This window comes from Glycine max, chromosome 11 (genome assembly GCF_000004515.6).
Source record: "Glycine max cultivar Williams 82 chromosome 11, Glycine_max_v4.0, whole genome shotgun sequence".
Classification (NCBI taxonomy): Eukaryota; Viridiplantae; Streptophyta; class Magnoliopsida; order Fabales; family Fabaceae; genus Glycine; species Glycine max.
Window position 1 is genome coordinate 132,324 of NC_038247.2, and position 20,301 is coordinate 152,624.

Below are 20,301 nucleotides of genomic sequence, written 5' to 3' on the forward strand. Positions count from 1 at the left end.
GTGGGGCTGAATTAGTTCGTTGGTATTGATAACAGACAAATCCAGAATCTATATATCTAGGCTAATTAGACTTGTCAAGTTTTAGCGATTTTAATATATAGATTTTATTCCTTGTTTTTATTGTTAGTTTTTTTTAGAAGTAGTTATTCCTTATTTTACTGTTGTGTTTCAGGAGTAAGTATAGAAGTAGTTATCATATCTCAATTTAAATATTTTATCTTCTATTTTGATCTTTAAATCTTTTATCTTTTAATTTTATCTTTAAATATCTTATCCTTTTAAATTGGATTTGCATTAATATAAATACAAACAAAGTTCCTGTGGATTCGACACTTGTTGTGACGATTTGGTACACTTGCCAACGAGTTAACAGGTATACTCATATCAGACTAGGAAATGCTTGGCGCTTGTAGGGGAGATGAGTGTGATGCTTTTCATTCGGCTGATATAATTTGTTTGACCAATGGAATTTTTTCCTTCCAACACGGTAACCTTGTGCTCAGGCAAGAGAGGGAAGCTGGAGAGTTTAGCGTGTCCTTTGTTGAGACACCAAACATTAGTGAGATTCATTGGATTCCTAATTCCAACAACTCCCCAGTCACGCATCTTCCCTCCAATTTCTCCCAACTAACATGCTATACATGCTTCCATTTTTTGCTTCACTAAATTTTACAAACTAAAATTGCAGATATTAGCAAATGTGACTTGAGAATTCACATTTTGAATTTTTATATATAATTCTCCCTGACTTTATCTTTCAAATGTGTTTTTCTTAATAAAATGCAATATCAATTACCAAGTGTTTGAAAACTTATTGTAAACGTGAAAAGACTGAAATTGTGTTTTAAACTTGATTTAAATATGCACTACGTTTGTTGCACCCTTTCAGATAGCTCAATTGACACTGTTCAACATATGACATAAGTACATGGTTTTAAATCGTGCTACGCTGGCCCTTGTTGAGTTTCTATCATGACTCAATAGTAAGGATGGCAACTAATCAAATTATGGAGAATAGTTGGCTAATTTTGCATGCTAAGGTGCTCTTTCATTTTTCTATTAATTCCGGAAAACTTAGTCATTAAAATATAAAACTCGTATAGCAAAATACTGGATCCAAAATTTATTCGAAACTAACCATAAAAAGAAACAACACTTAAGTGATATATATAATTAGAATAGCATAACATTATTTAGATAAACATCTCTATTTATAAAAAAGAAGCATAATAAATCAAATTTCTTCTATGAATAAAAACCAACTTGTATATCTCAGTTTTAAGAAAAATTAAATGAAAAAACATTTAAAAAATGAGACATATAAATTAATTTCAACTTATAAAAAGAATTTAGTTCATCTTATTTTATTTTCCTATAAATACTTTTAAAAATGTTTATCAACCATTGTCTCAATAAATCCTAATTATTTGATCATTTTCTAAGAGTCTCTACATGGTTGCTTATGCAAGTTACTTAAAAATAAGATGCATTATTTTATTTTTCAAATATTTTCTAAGAGTTTCTTAGACAAACAATGTTACTTGTATAAACAATGTTGCTTAACTATTTTTTTTTTATCAATTAAAGGTACTTTCTTGGCCAAGAATCATCAGATAAATAAAAAAAAAATTAAACCAATCATTCACTTTAACAACTTTAGAAAAATTTGTGGATGAAAAGTAGCATAAATTTATGTTAGAAGACGTCATGGAAAATAAACAATTAACAAAATACTGTAAAAATTGTTTCTCAAAGAAAAACAAACGAAAGTGAACTCTAGATTGTAATCACCTCAGCGGATGCATGCATCCTCTTAAAACGCACCTCAGCTGCAAAGTTAAAAGTACGAGCAGCCTATTACACATGTTAAGTCAGTAACATACTTTAACTTTCAAGTTATTTGTACTAAAATCTTTTAAACTAAAAGTTTAGTTTACATCACTATGTTCATTATTAATGTACACTTTGATTTATAATATTTACAAGGGTTTAATATTTGATTCCTAAACTTTCTCAAATTTCTACTTTTAGTCCCAAAACTATTTTTTTTTACATTATTTCCCTATAATTTTCTCCCGTATGTTAACAAGCAACAAAATTAACTCTAATAACATAACAAGCACACTAACGGTCCATTAATTTGTCTCATCATCAAAGAGTCTAATGGAGCTATCACATGTAAAAAAAAACTATAAAATGTGTAAATTATGTGACTACTCTATTAGACTCTTTAATTACGTGGCAAGTTGAAAAGATATTAAACCCTATTTTCAATGGAAGCAAATTGAATTGCTTTTAGAGAGAAATTCTAACTTAAAATGCACAAATCGCTTTCATGACCAAACCGAGCACCAGTGTAATCATCATTTATGTGTAGTTTTTCTGCTTCGTATTTTAATCCACAATAACTATTGTCTCATCTGAGATATCAAACATCAGGTCAAAAAATGCCTTCTCACAACTATGATCTAGTTCCATTTCCATCTTGTAGGGATATTAATTGAACATATATTACAACACACACTCCCTAATGGAAAGGTGATATTTACAAAGACCCAGTTAAAATGTGGTCTGAACTACAAGGACCAAGTATGTGCTATGCTTCATTTTTTTCATTGCAGTGTCAGGAGACAAATTACTGTACATATACACAAATTAAAGATGCTAATAGGTGAAAGGGGGAAGAGGGGGGCAAAATGGACTTGGATCCATGGCAGGTTTTCACTATGTACAGACTATATACAAAATTTACTGCTCCTTTGAGATTTACCAGAAAGGGCACCACCTGAAAAAATAAGAGAAAACAGAAATCTAGAAATCATAATTTGCTGAAGACGTGAAAGGTTCCTTATCTGTCATGAACCAACTATTTTAAAAGCTAAACTTGTTGGACAAAGACACATCAATGGTTTTATACTTTTATATCACAAATCTAACACGTACCCTCACACAAGAGCCCTTTGGGGCTTGAATCGTGTGGATAATGCACAACCTACCTATGTTGTGCATATATTAAACTGTTTTATTTGAAGAATGGGGGCGGCAAGGATCAAACTCAAGACCAATGGGTCATAGAAGCTCTATTTCCATGTCATGAACCAATTATCCTAAAAACTTAAGCTGACAGATGAAGCCACACGAATGGTTTTATATTATATTTCTAATATTAACAAACCAATACATTAAAAAGTCATGAAAGTTCCTTTTGATATCATCAAAAAGAGATAAAATAAAGGAGACAAAGATTGATAAGCCCATGTTTCACCAGTCGTGTGTGTGTGTGTAAAATTTGATATTTAATCCGAAAATTACTAAGTTAAGAGATCATACCCTACGTAATTTTGGCACAAATTTTCATGTGAGGAGGCTTGGATTATTAACTTTTGAACTTGCAACTTAACAGATAAAGCATGATCAACTTCACGAGTGTCTCCAGAAATTAAGCTGCTATGGTCCACAGCATGCTGAAGGGAGTTGTTTGATACTGAAGAACAAGTTGAAAAATCCCGTCCTGTAAGCTTATTACTCATACGAGCCATGACAACCACAGCACGTTCATTCAGAACCTCATTAGCATCACCAAGTTGATTAACAGCCTATATCACAGATAGATAAAGTGAGCATCATTAATCAAAAAGCAACAAAATAATACAGTAAGAAGATACCTGTAGAAGTTCTCTTTCACGGGCACCACGCTGAGGGTGGGGAAGCTCTCTATTTGGGGCAGATTCCTCAGAATTTACAACAGGAGGTACATGATTGCTGGTAAGCATAGACATTTGTGGAACTTCATTGAAGTTAAAAAGACGCCAATTTATGAGAGGATCATGTACAAAGGCCTGAACACAGGAAGAAGAAACAATCAATGTATTTATTTAAAAAATTCCAAACTAGAAACATAAGATGATTTAGAGAAATAATCCTCCACATATGACCCAATTTAACATCTGTAATTAGAGAAGTGTTCAAGAGAAACATAATGAGGGCTACCTTACTTTTTTAGCCTTTAACAAATCTCTGTAATTGTTCATCGTGCCCTATTTCTTTCTTCACCTTTCATATATAGTCTTTACAATTATGATTATATAATATCTTTGCAAAGGTACAAAAGAAAAAATCTGTGAAAAATTAAAAAGAAAAACTTCCACAATTTTCTGTTTCTTAGATTGGGTTTGCCTGAGAAGGAAAGAAACATAAAAAGACCTTTTGTTAGAAATCAAGCATTTATTAAGGGCCAACACTTTGTTAAATCTAATGGTTTTCCTTATAATTTTCCATACACAAATAAATAATTTCAGTCAATTACCTACTACCTGGTACCCACATTAGCCGCAAATGATGTGACGGCCGAATTATAACCACCAAGTCCTCAATTAGATTTAATGAATTAAACAATTAAATAAAAAATCAAATAATAAAAAAAATAAGGCAATATTTTTTATGCATTTTATTTCTTGGCATTACATTGGATGATATGGCAATGCTGATCTGCACTGCCACATTAGTTAGGTTCAACAAATGGAACTGTAGCATTACTAGACCAAAAACTACTCTCAAGTTAATAATTTGTTTCAAACTTCAATGTAGAATCTGAAATTTACCAGGCTTTCATCATTTGGAATTTCTCAAACTTAATTAACTAGAAAGGTTGGAGGGATGTAAGCCAAGTATCTATACCTCCATCATGGCCATAACACTATCTTTATTTGTTCGCAAAACTTGCATAACATTTTCACAAGTTGAGCGGAAGTTTCCTTCAATACCACTAACTTCCATGGCTTTCACAAGCATTCTTGTCAAGCGAAAAGGAACCTGAATTGGAACTCAGCAGATAAGATACAATAAAATATTTATAATCCCTATTATTCAAACTTGGGAATGGTTAGTGATTGAGCACCTTCTCCGGGAACTTCTCACGGTTCATTGATGCTTCAAAACAGTCTCCAAAATCTATGTGTAAAATCTTCCCACTGCAGCACACATCACAAATATTAGAGGCTTGAAAAAATTAATTAATGTTAACATAGCCAACTTTCTTTATCACAGGTTACCTAAACCGGTGTAACATAAGATTGCTCGGATGGCGATCACCTAAACCAAGAAGGTAACCAACCTAGCAAAATACAAGCACTAGTTTAGCCCATACTATACAATAATTAAATAATTAAACAACAAGAACAGGGAAATATAATTGCAATTGGCAATACATTCAGGATACTATTGCCAGGATATCATAAGCAAAATGTAATAAAATGGACAAAAGTTGATACCACAAATTGGAATTTGCAATGATTGTGGAGGAATATATAGAGTATATAGAAAATTAATAGCAATTAGCAAATCATGTCAAAATTTTAGAACTTGTCAATTTCAATGGTAGGAAACTCATGCAAATCAGTAAGATCATATTAGCAATTGAGGACAAAAAATATGTTCATAATAGTGGTTATGCTAGATTAAAACTGAGAGAGAGAGAGAGAGAGGTCAACGAGTAATGGTCAAATTTTCACCAGCTTACAAAGTGCACGTCCTAGTGGGACAAGGCTTTTGTTGTATACAAAGGCACATGTTCCACCTTTCCCAGCCGATTGTAAAGTCAAAGGTTTAGCAAAGCTACTTGGAGGAACTTCTTATAAATGCTTTCAAAATAAAATAAAATCAGAACTTCTAAAAAGCATACGTTCTACAACCTTACAGTATATAAAAAAATGTGGCAGGCAGATACTAGATAACAGCACATGCATAGTAAGAACACACCATGCTCATAACTGCCAAACTCCTTGTATAATTTGTCCTCCTCTCAAGCCATATCTCAGATGTTCGACTTTTCAACCAAAGTACCTATGAGTTGGTATGTTGTGAAACTCGGGGTAAGTATTATGTTATAGAAAACCATATACCAAGTAAAATTTAAACAAACATCACAAACCCTTGCTAGGTCATTTCCTTCTGTATTGTGCAACGCATGTTCAAACACCTCCACTTTAGCTATAAGAGGCAAATGATCATAATCAGGTGCAAAACTGAGCATGCATTTGTGTTCCTGATTCAATGTGATCTGTACAAGAAGGATAAAACAATTCAAGCAACTTAAATCATGGAAAATAATCATATTTATGAGTTAGATATTACTACATTTAAACCCAATCATTGGTAAGTGAAAGCAACAGGAACTATGGAGAGAAATGGATAAAAGAGGGGATTTCAAAATGACCTTTCTGGCATCTCTATACTCCCGAATAAGATGATGCAATGTGTCGCAATTTGGGACCCATTCAATTAAACCACTGTTTGGAGACAAAGGGATTACAGCATATCGCTGAATAGACAGATCTTTCTCTGCTGTTTTGGGAGAATTCTCAAGGAGAGTATTCACCAAACCAAAAAGCTAGCAAAAGTAACGATAGAGTGATTATTAATTTGTCAAGATGGACAAACCTAGAGAAAATTTACCAGGTGCCAAATATATACAAACTGCATGCTCCATGACAACCAGTAGAAAGGAAATACCTGCATGACTCGTTCATCCTGGCGTAAATCCTCATGTCCCTTCAATAAGAAGGCATAATCATCACCATCACTCCCATGAATGGTTAACTTCCTGGGTCGTTGCTTGGATGTTATGACAACAAGTTGGCGTGCAAATGATGCAATTGTAACCACTGGTGCATCTGAAATACGGATATGGAAGTATTAGTAGACTAAAGGATTAAATCTGATCCAGTATCAAGGAGGTCATAAAACTAATTTACCAGCACGGTATGACCCGGGAACAGCAAGCTCCAAATTGCGGCATTCTAGCAATTCTGGAGAAACAGACTACAAAGAATATGCATAAAATTTAATGCCCATAACAAAGACAAATCAAATGCAAGAATGAAAAAGCATTACACTTACCTCCAAGTCTAAAGTTGTAAGACTTTGAAGTTGCTTATCTATCTTTCTGAAAACATGATAATAAATATCCCAAGCCTGATAAAGAAATTATTAGAAAACTAGCTCAAGGAAGGGAAAATGGCAATTAATTGATTTATTTCTTTGAAATCCAGCATTTCTACATTATTTAAGAATGCAATATTTCTTGGAAATTCTATTTTTCAGAAACTAGTACAGCATAGGAACATCAGCCCCTTCATTTTTGCTACAATTTTACAAGTCCAAATTTTGATACCTGGGTCAGCTCAGCATCTTTCCCAGTTCTCTTATAATTCATACAGCACTCATAAGCTTCTAATAATTCCTGTCGATAAGCCTGAAATAACAAGGTACAGACAAATTAAAATAAAAACTTAAAGTGATAACACCAAGGTAAAAAATTATGATAGATAATACAAGGTTTCCAAGATGGGCAATATACTATAATGCCTTAAATAAAAACCCAAAAGAAGGAGATTATAGCACCTCAATAAATATTCTCTCCTTTATGGTGACATTGTTTTTCATTGCTCCTTCTTCAAGCATTTCATGCAATGGCTCCAACACATTTAGCATCCCTTCAATATTATGCTCACCAAAATACAAACGGCTAGCTTCTTCCAGTGCTTCATGCCACATTTCATGCCAAAGAATAGCAACTCTGATCAGTTCCTTCGATACAAGTTGCGCCTGTAGAAAATGCCAGCTTATGGTTAAAATGACAGAAGTCTAACAAAAATAATCTTCAGATAGATTATCATCAAACCTGATCCACTAGTACACCACTATGCTGCCGAACTTTGTCAACAACTTCCTGAGCTGCAGCTTTGCGTAAGTTGCTTATTGATTTACAGGCCACAAGCAAAGGATACATGAGAGCCTACAGAAGAAATAAAACATAAACAGACCAAAATTAATAACAATTTGACATCCAAATCATTTACAGTAACATGACCAGCAATATATTACAATAAGAAGCATTTAGTAAGTCTGTCAAGTGCTACTCTCTGTGAAGAAACACAATTATTATATCAAGAAGTTGACAATAAAAGGAATTATGAAACTGACAAAATCATGTCATCGCACTACAAACTCCAGATTTGTCAACAACCAATTATAGTCAATTCTCATCTTGCATTCTTGCAAACTAAAAGGCTTATCAACACCTCATTTTTTTCTGTTTTTTAATATTTATTTTGAATCTCAAATTATTACCTGCAACCACCGCCAGCAAAAATTTCATATAAGAGTACTTCATTCACTAAGTATTGCAGAATTGAGTTGGGTAAAATTACATTCACCTTAGACAAAATTTAAACCAAGCGAAACCAGAAAATTATTCTCAAACAGGGAAAATTAAAAATCCTTGATTATTATTTGAGAGTATAAAAAAGATGAGTGTGTCAAGAGTTAAACATTAATTTAACTTGCCATCATATAAAATAATTGATAATATTTGCAGCAATAAAAGGAGCAAACCCGTAATTGAATTAAGTACCACCCTAACTCTCTCAAGTCTTGCTAAAAGAAAAAAATCCATATAAAAATAGCCAACCAAAAAGTGAAATTCATCCAAACATAAAAAAACAAAAACGTGTTGCTTCCACATTTTCACAATATCTTCAGTTTTCAGAAGTAAACATCTACAAAGTGATACTTGCACAAAAATCACAAATGGAAATAAGTCGAAGTTCAACAATATCAGACCCACACCTGTGGATGATTTTGCCCAATCCGAACCAAAAGTGACTGTATCAACTCTCTAACAGCATGGTTATTAGAGTGTATCCTGGCAATTATTTGAGGTAGAACTACTAGCCAAGTATTGATATTAACCAGGGAAAATCCTTTCTTTAGGGCCATTTGTACTTCTGCAGTAGCTCCATGGTTGAACCATAATGTCAAAAGTCGAAGAATATCCTGCAGCCAATGTGACATCAAGTTTCAGATTCAAAGGAAGAGGACTAGCATATTCCAATTGGATCACATGCAAGAAAGACATGACAAAAGTGCAGTAATAAAAAAGTTAAGTTGCAAAATATAATTTTCTAAGAATTGCACCATTGAACACAAATCCATTCTTTTATTTTATATTTCAAAAATGTTTCTCAGGAAAAGGAAGAACTAACAAATAAGAAATTAAAATTACTAATGTGTTTTCTTCCTATTTTTAATGTGCATTTGGATAAGCTTGAAAAAGTTCTTTGATGATATAAATTTTTTTTTGAGTTTTTTTTCCCACAAAAGCTACTCTTATTACTTTTGAGAAAAGCACCAAATACGCTTTTTCTTGTATGTTTGCTTTTCTTTCTTTTTTTTAATAAGAATCACCTAGTGGGACAACGCTTTGTTGTCATTAATTAGTTGGTTAGTTATTTTAGGCTAAGATATGTTCATTTGTCATGGGGACATGATGTTTAATTGTTATACTGATAGGGCTTAATAAAAATTCTGCCCACAGAAGTCAGGTCAGAACCAGTCATTGGGCATGAGCCTCGGCACACTGACAGATTTTAAACATAAATTACTTTCACTCTAGAATTTGCAGCTCCATTTAAGCATTATGCCAAGTAAGAATTGTCAACTTATAAATTACCCATGGAAGGTCTTTGTTAAAGTGTTATATTGTGTAGACAGCTGTATTGTGTAGACAGCTGGTGTAGGTGTAGACAGCTGTATTGTGTACTAGTTGTATCTTTGTAAGAGTAGTCTTGACAGGTTTAGAAAAGGCTGTTTTTAGTGTGGATTCTGAAAAGCCTAAGTAGGAGCAGGTTCCCTAGTCTGAACCTGTCTTTTCTCCTTTCTTATTGTACTATTTCTGTTTTATATAAATATATACAATGTGTGGCTGAGAAATGAAACTCAGCACTTCTCTAATGTAATGTGTATCCCAAACCCTTCAACAATGTAGTCCTTAACTTCAACAGTCTTCAAAGTTTTATGAGTAAACAATGAATTTAAAGAATAGTAATTACAGGTAAGTCTAGAAAGCAATGCTGAAAGTTAAAATTATAAAGCAAACATGAAAGCATGAGAGTTTTTCCAAACCCTTGATACAGTAATTAATAGTAGATCGTTTTGCCCTTGAGTCAGTACATACAATAATTACTGAACCTAAAATTTCTTCGTCATTGCCAATATTGTCCAAATTGATCAATACATGTATAGATGGTTTCATATTAATTGTAACTTACCTGTAAACTATCATCAACACCTTTGGAATTTGCTGCACATGCTATAGAATGAAAGTATCCAGTGACAGCTGCAGCAACAAATTGAGCTGCAACATCGGGGAAACCTCTTAAAGTGTAATGAGACATCACTGCTGTGTTGAATAATGCCCATTTATGCCAAGCTTTAGCCCATTTATTGGCATACTGAGTAGCTTTTGTGAATGCATTAAGTATATCTACAAACATTGAAACTAAATTAAAAAAAAAAGAAGACCAACATCATTTTATCTTCAAAGTCAAAATTATGACAACTAAGAACCTTTAATAGATTCATCGACTAGCCCAGGAGAAAGTGACCACTGCCAGGAACCAAGATTTAGATAAACACGAGCAAGGAGAGGAACACTAAGATTCAAACCATTTGTGAAGCTTGATGGTGTAACTGGTTGAATGTTGGGTGCACTTGAGAGTTCCATAGCCAAATTCTAGGTCAAGTAAAGCAGGCAGATGATCAGTGATAAATATTCAAGTTCAGATAAGCTCTCCCTATACAATTAAGAATACATATAATACCTGAAGCCTTATAAATGCTTCCCTGCGCTTTGAATCCTCTCCAAGTGACCACTGGTACTTCAAGTATGCCAGCATTACTTGAGGAGGGCCATGGTATCGAACATTTTCGGGAGACTTTTCAGGGTCGTACTGAGAGAATGAACAATAACTTGAGTTGGGTACACAAGAATGAGGATTAACACAAGATAGCAAACATTTTAGACTAGGTATACAGCACAAACCTGTAGAAGTTTAACTAAAGTAGATTTTGCTTGGCTAATGCGCCCACTTTTTCTGCAAAGAGAGGCGAATTTGAGCCAGGATTCAACATCTTCCACAGGAGGCAGCACAAGTGCTCTGACAGCTAAAAGTGCCTGCCAAACCTATGAAATACAATAAAGTTAGAGGAAGGAAAATCAAGCACAATTATGCAAAATGTTAATTACAAGGATAAATTGCAAGAGCTCATCATAAACTTTTGTTAAGAGATTTAAAACTGAATATTCGGTATTGAACATCCGAAGTTGTCAATCACAAAAATAGCAGCAGTACCACAATGGACCTTTGCATAGCCGCCCTCCATCACTCCAGAATTCCTATAATATCAAATTTCAGATTCACAGCAGTAATTATGGTTTATTCCAGTTGCAATGCTTCAAAAATTGAAAATGTCTTCTTTTTCTTTTTATGAAATATCTGTTTCAAAAAGCTTAATCCTCTCTTAAAGTCTGCTCATATCTGCTCTGCAATCTCTTCAACTCAAAAATGTTTATTTTACTCAAACTTAAAGCCACCTGCTTCCACTGATTGAGGGAGGCTTCGTCTCCCAACATTCATAGAACAGAGACCAATTATTAGGGCTAACAACCTCTTTTCTTTTTTGTTTTATAATGATAATAATATAAATAAATAAAAACATCAGAGTCATAGACATGTTGCAGCAAGTTCTCAGAAGGTTACATCAGTTTCAGCAAGCTTCTAGCAGCCCACGCCTGTTTTCATAGCTTCTTGCTCCATGTTTGGGCTCAGCACTACTTGTTTCTTAGTCTCTGTTTAATCCATCCTGGCCAAGCCCACCTCTGTTTTGTTATGTTTTTTATTATTAGTTTTGTTATGCTTTTTATTATTACCGACTTATTGTTCAAGCAATGACTTTGTAAATGATAAATTTCTTAATCTTTTAGTACTTTTTCAGTTTTGAGCATTTATTATGTGTGTGATAGAAATTATTTGCATTATATCTGCAATGCAATGATCACTCTGCAATCAACTATACCATTATTGTGTTTTCTTGGGTTGGCAGAGATTAACTAGTGTGAACACTAGATATTCACACCACTATCCTAAATGAATAGTCGGAAGTAATAGAACATTCATAGTACTGCATATTAAATAAAACCATAGCAAAGAAAGGGTCAGTTAACATGTATTGGTTGAATTGCACATAACCATTGTTTGTTCTTTGTAGTGCCATAGTTTTAATCAAAAGCTAACATAACCTCAGCCTCAAAGTACACTTATCAATAATTATCAAAAAAAGATAATGTGCCAAACATGTCTGGCTCTTAAGATGAACTGAAAACTAGCATTATTGTTTCAAAATAGTTTCATTTTTCTCACACCCCTTTCTGCACAATTACAACTGTGGACTTATGCAGGGTCATCTCAATCAAGACCACTCTACACAGGTTGACATACAATTCAATGAAATAGACACTGTTAGGGCTTTTAGTACGTACAAGGATTATGGCCCTGGCACAAACAATTCCCATTGTTTTTGAAGAATAAATGAATCACAATGTATGCATCCAGTCAATAGAATCTAATAAAATTCCTCTGAAATTTAATTCATAAAATAATCATAATGTTTAATCATACATATACATTTTAAGAAGGGAAAATCTGTCTACCTCAACATTACTTTTGGCTCCTTCTATACGCTGAGTCCACATATTGCGAATAAGAGCCCGTCGCTCGTCTGCTACTCGGTTTCCAATAGGAAGCGTACGGTAATCAATCACCTGGTAGAAGAAAAGATCTTCCCAATTTATATTCATGACAATAACATTGAGTAAAGGCAGCAGCTGAAAATAATACTTCTGAATATATTAGAGCTTAACCTCTTCTAGTTCTGATAGTTGCTGAACACGAACCATATTACTATAAGCACGTTCATAACTCTCCAAAACCTAGAAGTGAAAAAAATTATATAACAAACTTCTTTAAAAGCAAATGAAATAAAAGTAACAATTACGTATGTGTTTGTGTTGCGGTTCACACACATTCCAGAGCACATTTTTTCAAATTCATTGGTCTAGTCTACTTGAATGGATGTTTGGGACTTCTAAACATGAAATCAAACATACTCTAAATCATAAAAACTAAAAATGGAGGGTCTGTTTGATTTCCTTCTAACTTTCGGTTTTAAAAACCTTTTTAAAGTAATTCTATGCTACTCAATAATCAATTTCTCATCCAAAATCTATTAAGTTTGAAAATTGCTTCCAAATAAGTGTTTTAAGACCCAAAACACAAACATTTGGGATTTTTTTCTCATGCTCCTGTTTTGTGGTCCTAGCTCAAGTGAGTGGGTCATCTAGAGTGGTGTTGCATGTGGTGAGGGATGAGTTTGGTGGGAATGTTTTTTTTTTAAATAGAAATCCTACACACTTGAGGGCGAGCCCTGGTGCAGCGGTAAAGTTGTGCCTTGGTGACTTGTTGGTCATGGGTTTGAATCCGGAAACAGCCTCTTTGCATATGCAAGGGTAAAGCTGCGTACAACATCCCTCCCTCATACCTTCGCATAGCGAAGAGCCTCTGGGCAATGAGGTACGAAGTTTTTTTAGAAATCCTACACACTTGGAAACTACAAGAACAAGACAACATGCAATAAAATGTTTTTAGAGGAAGTCATGTAGAAAAGGCTATATCGATCAATTTTCATTGAAATCAGTGGTATTGATAGGAATGAGACATTATTCAATTAATGATCATAAACAGTAAAAGATTTCACCATAAAAGGCAAATCATTGTATAAGGTGGTAAAAAAAATCATTGTATAAGGTTGTACAAAAAAATCATTGTATAAGGTTTATATACCTTTGAGTCAAGGGGTCACCTATTCCCAAGAGCATAAGTTGTTAATAGAAGGCTTGGGAATGGGCTTTACTTTTTATCAATATTTCTAAATCAATATCAAATGCAAGGCTGGTCTTAAAATCCGACAATCAAATGCGTTCTCAAGGTGTGATTACATTAACATAAACTCATATAGTAAACTCAAAATATCAATTCTAAAAAACAAAGGTTAAATAGTTGAAGGACCATTTCGAACCTTTTAAATAAGATAAGGTATCAAAGTGATTTTTTTAAAAGATAAAGGACCATTTTGAATCTTCTAAATAAGATTAAGGACCAAAGTGAACTTTTTAAAGATAATTGACCATTTTGAAAAATAAAAATAAGATAAAGGACCAAAAGGATCATTATATCTGAGCACTTCCCCTCAAGCTAGAGGCTATAGATCATATGCATCTAGCTTGGAACAAATGTAGGATGTCCTCGATCCTCTAAGTGACTTGGTAAAAATATCTAGTAGTGACTTCTCAATAAATTATCTTCTCTCGAATAAAGTGACAGCCAATTTCAATTTTGTTCATGGAAGACCTATATTATTCAAATTGAGGGCAAGACAAATGCATCTGGGACAATCATCAGGACTAGTGCATCTGGGACATAAACGGGGCCAGTATATCTGGGCCAAAGACGCATGAGAGCGCATCAAAAGTCAGATGCCGATGTTGTGTCCAGTGCCATGTAGATTGGCGGAAGATGAGTCAGGCGATGGTGTCACCGGAGCGGCGGAAGTGGTGGTTCACAGCAGAAAATGTCACCAGAAAGCAAAATCAGATGAAAAATGATAGCTAGAAAAGGTACGTCGAGTATAAAGGTCTACTAGAATGTGAAAATAGGTAGCCAGAAGAAGGGAGACAAACAGAGGGCAAGCAAAGAGGCCCACCGGGGACAGTAGGTCCCCATTGGAGCATGATTTTTCATTATCCCTCAACCTGACTCTGATACCAACTTGAATATCTGAATAGTATATTCTAAATGCCTAAAGAGAATGTCCCCTTGGCTGTTTATTTATAGTAATCAATGTTTAATTATAGTAATAATCTAATCCTTAATCGTAGGGATAATAATCAAGCTAAATCAATTACATAAAAATAGTAACTAGGAAATTAAATCAATAATGCAAATAAGGAAACAATCATATCAAAATGATATCTTAACACATCAGAATCATATCTAAACAACCACTAAGTAAAGTTAATAAACCAAACTCACCAAAGCAGCAAGCTCTGTTGCCAGACATTTTCTAGCTCTTTCTACATACTCACGTGCTTCATCATACTGCCAACAGATTGGAATCAGAATAAGTAAAATTGAATAAAATTTAAAGCAAGTAAAGTTGATATTTCAAGCAAACAAATACCTTTCCTCTACGAACCAATAGAACAGCCCTGAAGAAAGTACCACTACTACTTCCATCACTACTGGCAGCGGTATTTCCCAAACCTCGAAGTTTTGTTTCATCACCATCATCCAATCGAGACACATATTCAGCCATTTGGTCCCATTCTCCCATGTTCCAAGCAGCACTTGCAGCCTAAAAAACATTAACACTTAGCACGGCCAGGGAAAAATATCCTTGACAAGTGACATGAGCATAAAACCAACCATTGGTGCCATTTCAAGACGAGCAGCTGGCTCTGCAGGGGTCCAAAATTCTTTACATAGGATATTCAACTCATCCCATTGAGCCAATGCAGCAAGGCATCTCATTTTACCTGAAAAGCAAGCTCCAGGCTCAAACATTTCCAAAGATGAAAAAAAAATCCTAAAAATGTATTAAAGGAAAAACGTAATATATGAAAGCTAATCCATATTTGAAGACTTCTCCAACACAAGCACTAATCCATATTTATAGGCTAAACCTATTAAAGGAAAAACATAATATACAAAAGCTAAAATCCATCATAATAATTACAGATATAATCTTATTATATACAGGAAATATTCTATCCCAAATTAGTGCCTATTTACAATAGATAACTCAGAGATTATCCAAAATTTCTGTATCCCCCACACCTATAGTTTATCAGGTATCCCCCGTACCCTACCATGCCAGAAGAGGTGTTGTCTGTTGAGGAACATTCAAAAAACTCAAACCAAGGAAGTTATAACGAAGGTGAAGTCATCAGCACAGACCTAAAGTGGCATCCAAGACAAGATGTGGACTTGTTGCTTGAGAAGCCTTTGCTGTATAAGCCTTGAGGGCATCATCCCATCTCTGCAGTTTCTCATACCTAAAGGACATCTACCATAAGTCTCTAATCTTCTCAAAAGCTTGCACAGATATAAACTAGAATTGTATAAGAAAAAGAAGGGATGATGAACTTAGAAATTAAATATCAAACACTACCATGACTCCTTAAGTTGAAAATCTAGATGCTGTTGGGCATAGGTTAGTATTCCAAGTGCAGCCTACAAAAAGCAAATGTTTTATTGAAATGAATAGATATCAGATAAAAAAAAAGTTAAAACTATGAGAGCAGCAGTGAAATGGTAAATCTTGATAAAAAAAGAAAATAATTATTTCTATTCAACTCAACCTCATGTTGGTGTAATTGGCTGTTTATATGAATAAGAACTTCAACTACAGCAACTGGGTTAGCATCCATCTTCTTGGAACGTGCTCCTTCAAATTCCATTTCTTTATAGTGCAAGGCTTTTGCAAATGCACGACACTGTGTGCCATTGAAAAGCAACAAGACATGAAAGGTATAAGACAAAGTCGGCGAAATAATCCAATAACAGTAAAGAAGTTGTTTAAAAGAGCAGCATGCATTGAACAAGGACATGTATACATCATGAACATATACACACACACATGCACCCCAAAAGACAAAAAAGAAAAGAGAAAGACCTTCTCAGCAAGAGCACCAAGAAGGCGTATGTCAATAGGAAGAGGTTTCTCATCATGCTCCATGAACTCAGCCTGCAGTTTCAGTTAACAAAAACAAGTGTAAATTCAAAAAAGAAGCAAAATGCCATAATTTCATCCGTCTCCATGCATCTTTAAAATAATAAAAAAATAAAAAAAATGAACTAAGTCTAACCCTTCACCTTTGTTTTTAAGGAACCCAACTTGATAGAAAATATTTTCCAGATAAATGCAAGTTTGGTATAAAAATCAATAGAAAAATCCCTCCAGAACAAAAGTCATTTAAAAAGAAAAACAACCAAACCCTTTCTCAATAGGTGGGATCAGCTATATGGATCCAGCAATGCCTTTTTAATGGTTTCACCAAGAGCTTTTTATGGTCTCCCCTTATTTCTAAGAATAAATTACACTTACACCCCTGAGGTTTCGTGAGATTGCACAAACTCTAGTTGCTTTTTTAATGTTTACAAAACCTCCCTTGTAGAGGGGACACAGTGTAATGTTTTTCAAACAATTAAAGGGGTCAGTGTAATGTATAAAGGGTGTCAATGTAATGTTTTTCAAACAATTAAGGGCAATTAACATAGGGGTAGAAAAAATAGGGGGGTTTGCACAATCTCACAAAACCTTAAGAGGAGTCAGGGGGGAAATCAGTAATGTGGGAGTATATGATTCAAATTGTGAAGTCAAAAGCAGCAAATAGTTGCACTCATAGAATAAGATCGCCATCAAAACTATTATAAATTCCTTGTTGTCCTAATGTGTTTGTTACACATCTTCAAGTAAACTCTCATCTTTGGCATTTTGTAACCAGATATATCCAATAATCAATAATCTTTAGGAAGTAAATATAAAACAGATGTCAAAATTCACATTCACAGATTCAATATATTCACCAAGATGAAAAGATATACCAAGTTAAGAAGTGTTGCCAAAATTTCTGGGGGGATATTTGGAGAAGAAAATGCCATCTCTAGATTCTGAACTAGCTGTTTCTGGCTAGTTTCGTTTAGCTGCGCCCAACAACTGACAAATCCAGCTGCAAACAACTCTCGCCCAACAAAAGGCTGTAAAATTCAGAGACAATAAGTGAAAGTCAGATAGGAAAACACTAATGCCACAATGAATAATATCCATAGTCAATGGAACCTGCAACTGTGCAAGCCTAGCACAGGTTCGTAAGGCTGGGGAAGGAGACTCCTTTAGAAGTTGAATGCTAAAATGCCTCATCCATTCTGCCCAATCTTCCTTAGTACTTCGCTGAGAAGCCTCCCCAGCTGTCCGTAATCGACCATCATTAACCTGTATGGAAGTTTTCAAGCCACCAATAGAAAAAATGAAAACTACAGAGCTGAGACCCCTTTGAACCGTATATTTGTAAATCTGTAAATCTCATTTCCAGATTCCATTTCCCAATACTACAAACATGCAAATCTAAGGTAAAACTCTAATGTGCAATCGTTCATGAGGAAAATAGAGCTTAATAGAATCAGGACAAATGATTTGTTGCAGCATTACAAACTAAACAAAGCTCTATCCTAATGAGTTGTATATTTCCTATCATAAGACTAGCATTCATATTAATTATATTTACTAGAAATGTGTGTGATTACCACATATGGAATTATCTTTATATATCTTAGAATGTGAATTTGGACCTAACTCAACTCCAAAAGTTAGTTCATAAGGTGAGGGTTGCCTCCTACTTATATATTCTATGTGGCCTTATCTCTAGCCAATGTGGAACTTGTTTTTCTCAACACACCCCCTCATGCTCAAGCACTATTGGGCTTGGTGCATGGATGACATGATGGATGGCCCGTTTAATGGATCTAGGATATGCTCTAATACCATCTTAGAATATGGGTTTGGGCTTAACTCAACCCCAAAAGTTAGCTCATAGAGTGAGGGTTGTCTTCCACTTATATATTCTATTGTGACCTTATCTCTAGCCAATGCAAGACTTAGAGTTTTTCTCAACAATATACATAGACATTGAAGAAATGAAAGTTTCATTTAACTATTCAGGGTGCATTGGATAAGGTTTGAAAATTATGGTTTGATGATATAGCTTTGTTTTTTTACAGAAGCTACTAGTTTTAGCTTTTGGAAAAAACACTATAAGTCTTGGTGAATATTTCCTTATAAAAAAATCTCGATTAATTATCTCAATTTTTAGAAGCATCTTTTAATTAAAAAATATCTTTTTTTACAACAAATAAAATCTCAATCTAGTAGAAGAGAGATTATTGTGTGGCCCTGCATTCTGTTCTTCAATTCTTTTTTATTTGAATATGTAAAATGTAAATTATCAAGCCTAATGTTCATCAGACCAATTGTTATCCTAACATGCAGTCAACAGGGATTAACATGTCAATATTCAAACTTTCTTTGGTCAGTTTAAACTTTGGCTCAAAAGTCACTGGAGGCATGCTCAGTAGTCAGCAGCCAGTAGGTAGATTTCCCAGGGGTTAAAGGCCAAAATAAAAGAACAAAAAACTTTACAACTCATCACAAGAGGGTACCTGATGGTCTCTAAGTTTGTGAGCATCAGATCCATCTTCATAAGGATCAATCTCCACATCATCTAAAGGATCACTAATGACCTCAACAGGAAGCCGTCTGTTCAGTCTTTGTGAAGCTGTGATCCCAAGAATAAGTGGCTCCCGTCGCTGTAAACGCCCTTCAATTTCCTCAAATTCCTTGTGCTGCAGTAGAATGCTACTTTTAGAAACTTGTAAGACAAAATATTTAATATCACACACACACCATGGGATATCAACAAGAAAATAAAGATAGAAAAATTCAAGACCCGCAAGCGATATTTTTGTAGAAGTTTGTGAATTGATGGAATAAAAATTGTGAAATCCTCGCCAAGCGCATGAGCCAAACAACAAAGTGCATCAACAGCATCCTTTCGGAGCTCATCATTTTTCCTGTAAGACATAAGTACAATTGATATTTGAAAGGGATCACCAGATCAGGTAAAAAAATGTAAACGATGATAGCATAAATTAAAGGAGAAAATTGAGCAACTCAAATTATTCATGGAATTCTAAAATACTCCCTCCAGTCCTTTTAATATAAGACACCTTTTAGAAGAAATTGATGGTCTTTTTTTAAGGCATTTTGCAATTCCTATGAAGCATTTAAAAAAAATTCCCTAGTTATCCTTATTAAATACTCTTAAGTATTTGTGTTTTTTATCAATAGTGGTGCATAATACTATTTGTCTTAGACTTCAATGTTTTCACATCACCCATAACAAGTTAATGATTACTAATAAGGGTAAAATTGGTACATTAGTAACATTTTTTAAAAATATCAATAAAATCAACTGAATTAACTATTTTTATTGGTCCGCATGATAATGACCAAAGTGCATTGTATTAAGGACCAGAGGGAGTAGTTTTTAAGTTGGTTTCAATGGCAAGTACCAATCAGATAAGAAAGACAAACTTTTATCATCCATGACTACTATAAGCAGTTGATAAAGAAAAAAAAAGGCAAAGAATAATCTCAAAATTCTCAATATTCAGCATTCAATAACAAGCTGTCAACCCTAAGACAGATGGCATGATTAATATGGGTTTCTCAAAGGACCTTAAATCTATAAAGACAAGCAACCTGAACTTAGAATTCAAGGAAACAAAA

At 34.2% G+C, this 20,301-nt stretch overlaps 1 protein-coding gene across 3 annotated transcripts in view; it reads right to left on the reverse strand.

The window, feature by feature from the left end:
• Positions 1-2,452: 2,452 nt before the first annotated feature.
• LOC100816446 (serine/threonine-protein kinase TOR) overlaps positions 2,453-20,301 on the reverse strand; it is a 34,866-nt gene continuing 17,017 nt past the window's right edge. The window contains exons 25-57 of one of the 3 annotated variants that reach the window (XM_003538286.5): positions 19,460-19,583; positions 19,173-19,355; positions 17,797-17,949; positions 17,562-17,714; positions 16,630-16,701; positions 16,316-16,450; positions 16,126-16,187; positions 15,912-16,009; positions 15,381-15,490; positions 15,136-15,309; positions 14,988-15,053; positions 12,761-12,829; positions 12,551-12,661; positions 10,883-11,023; positions 10,662-10,790; positions 10,408-10,573; positions 10,110-10,324; positions 8,629-8,835; positions 7,682-7,795; positions 7,402-7,605; positions 7,172-7,252; positions 6,898-6,972; positions 6,753-6,819; positions 6,511-6,671; positions 6,215-6,388; positions 5,930-6,058; positions 5,758-5,841; positions 5,052-5,113; positions 4,898-4,970; positions 4,678-4,812; positions 3,666-3,839; positions 3,331-3,596; positions 2,453-2,785 (exon numbers count right to left, since the gene is read on the reverse strand). In XM_003538286.5, coding sequence (XP_003538334.3) covers positions 2,767-2,785; positions 3,331-3,596; positions 3,666-3,839; positions 4,678-4,812; positions 4,898-4,970; positions 5,052-5,113; positions 5,758-5,841; positions 5,930-6,058; positions 6,215-6,388; positions 6,511-6,671; positions 6,753-6,819; positions 6,898-6,972; positions 7,172-7,252; positions 7,402-7,605; positions 7,682-7,795; positions 8,629-8,835; positions 10,110-10,324; positions 10,408-10,573; positions 10,662-10,790; positions 10,883-11,023; positions 12,551-12,661; positions 12,761-12,829; positions 14,988-15,053; positions 15,136-15,309; positions 15,381-15,490; positions 15,912-16,009; positions 16,126-16,187; positions 16,316-16,450; positions 16,630-16,701; positions 17,562-17,714; positions 17,797-17,949; positions 19,173-19,355; positions 19,460-19,583 — 4,186 coding nt within the window. In that variant the 3' untranslated portion in view covers positions 2,453-2,766. Of the gene's footprint in view, positions 2,786-3,330; positions 3,597-3,665; positions 3,840-4,677; positions 4,813-4,897; positions 4,971-5,051; positions 5,114-5,690; positions 5,842-5,929; positions 6,059-6,214; positions 6,389-6,510; positions 6,672-6,752; positions 6,820-6,897; positions 6,973-7,171; positions 7,253-7,401; positions 7,606-7,681; positions 7,796-8,628; positions 8,836-10,109; positions 10,325-10,407; positions 10,574-10,661; positions 10,791-10,882; positions 11,024-12,550; positions 12,662-12,760; positions 12,830-14,987; positions 15,054-15,135; positions 15,310-15,380; positions 15,491-15,911; positions 16,010-16,125; positions 16,188-16,315; positions 16,451-16,629; positions 16,702-17,561; positions 17,715-17,796; positions 17,950-19,172; positions 19,356-19,459; positions 19,584-20,301 lie in introns of those variants that run through there. The other 2 variants (XR_001383393.3, XR_001383394.3) reach the window with 2 other exon arrangements.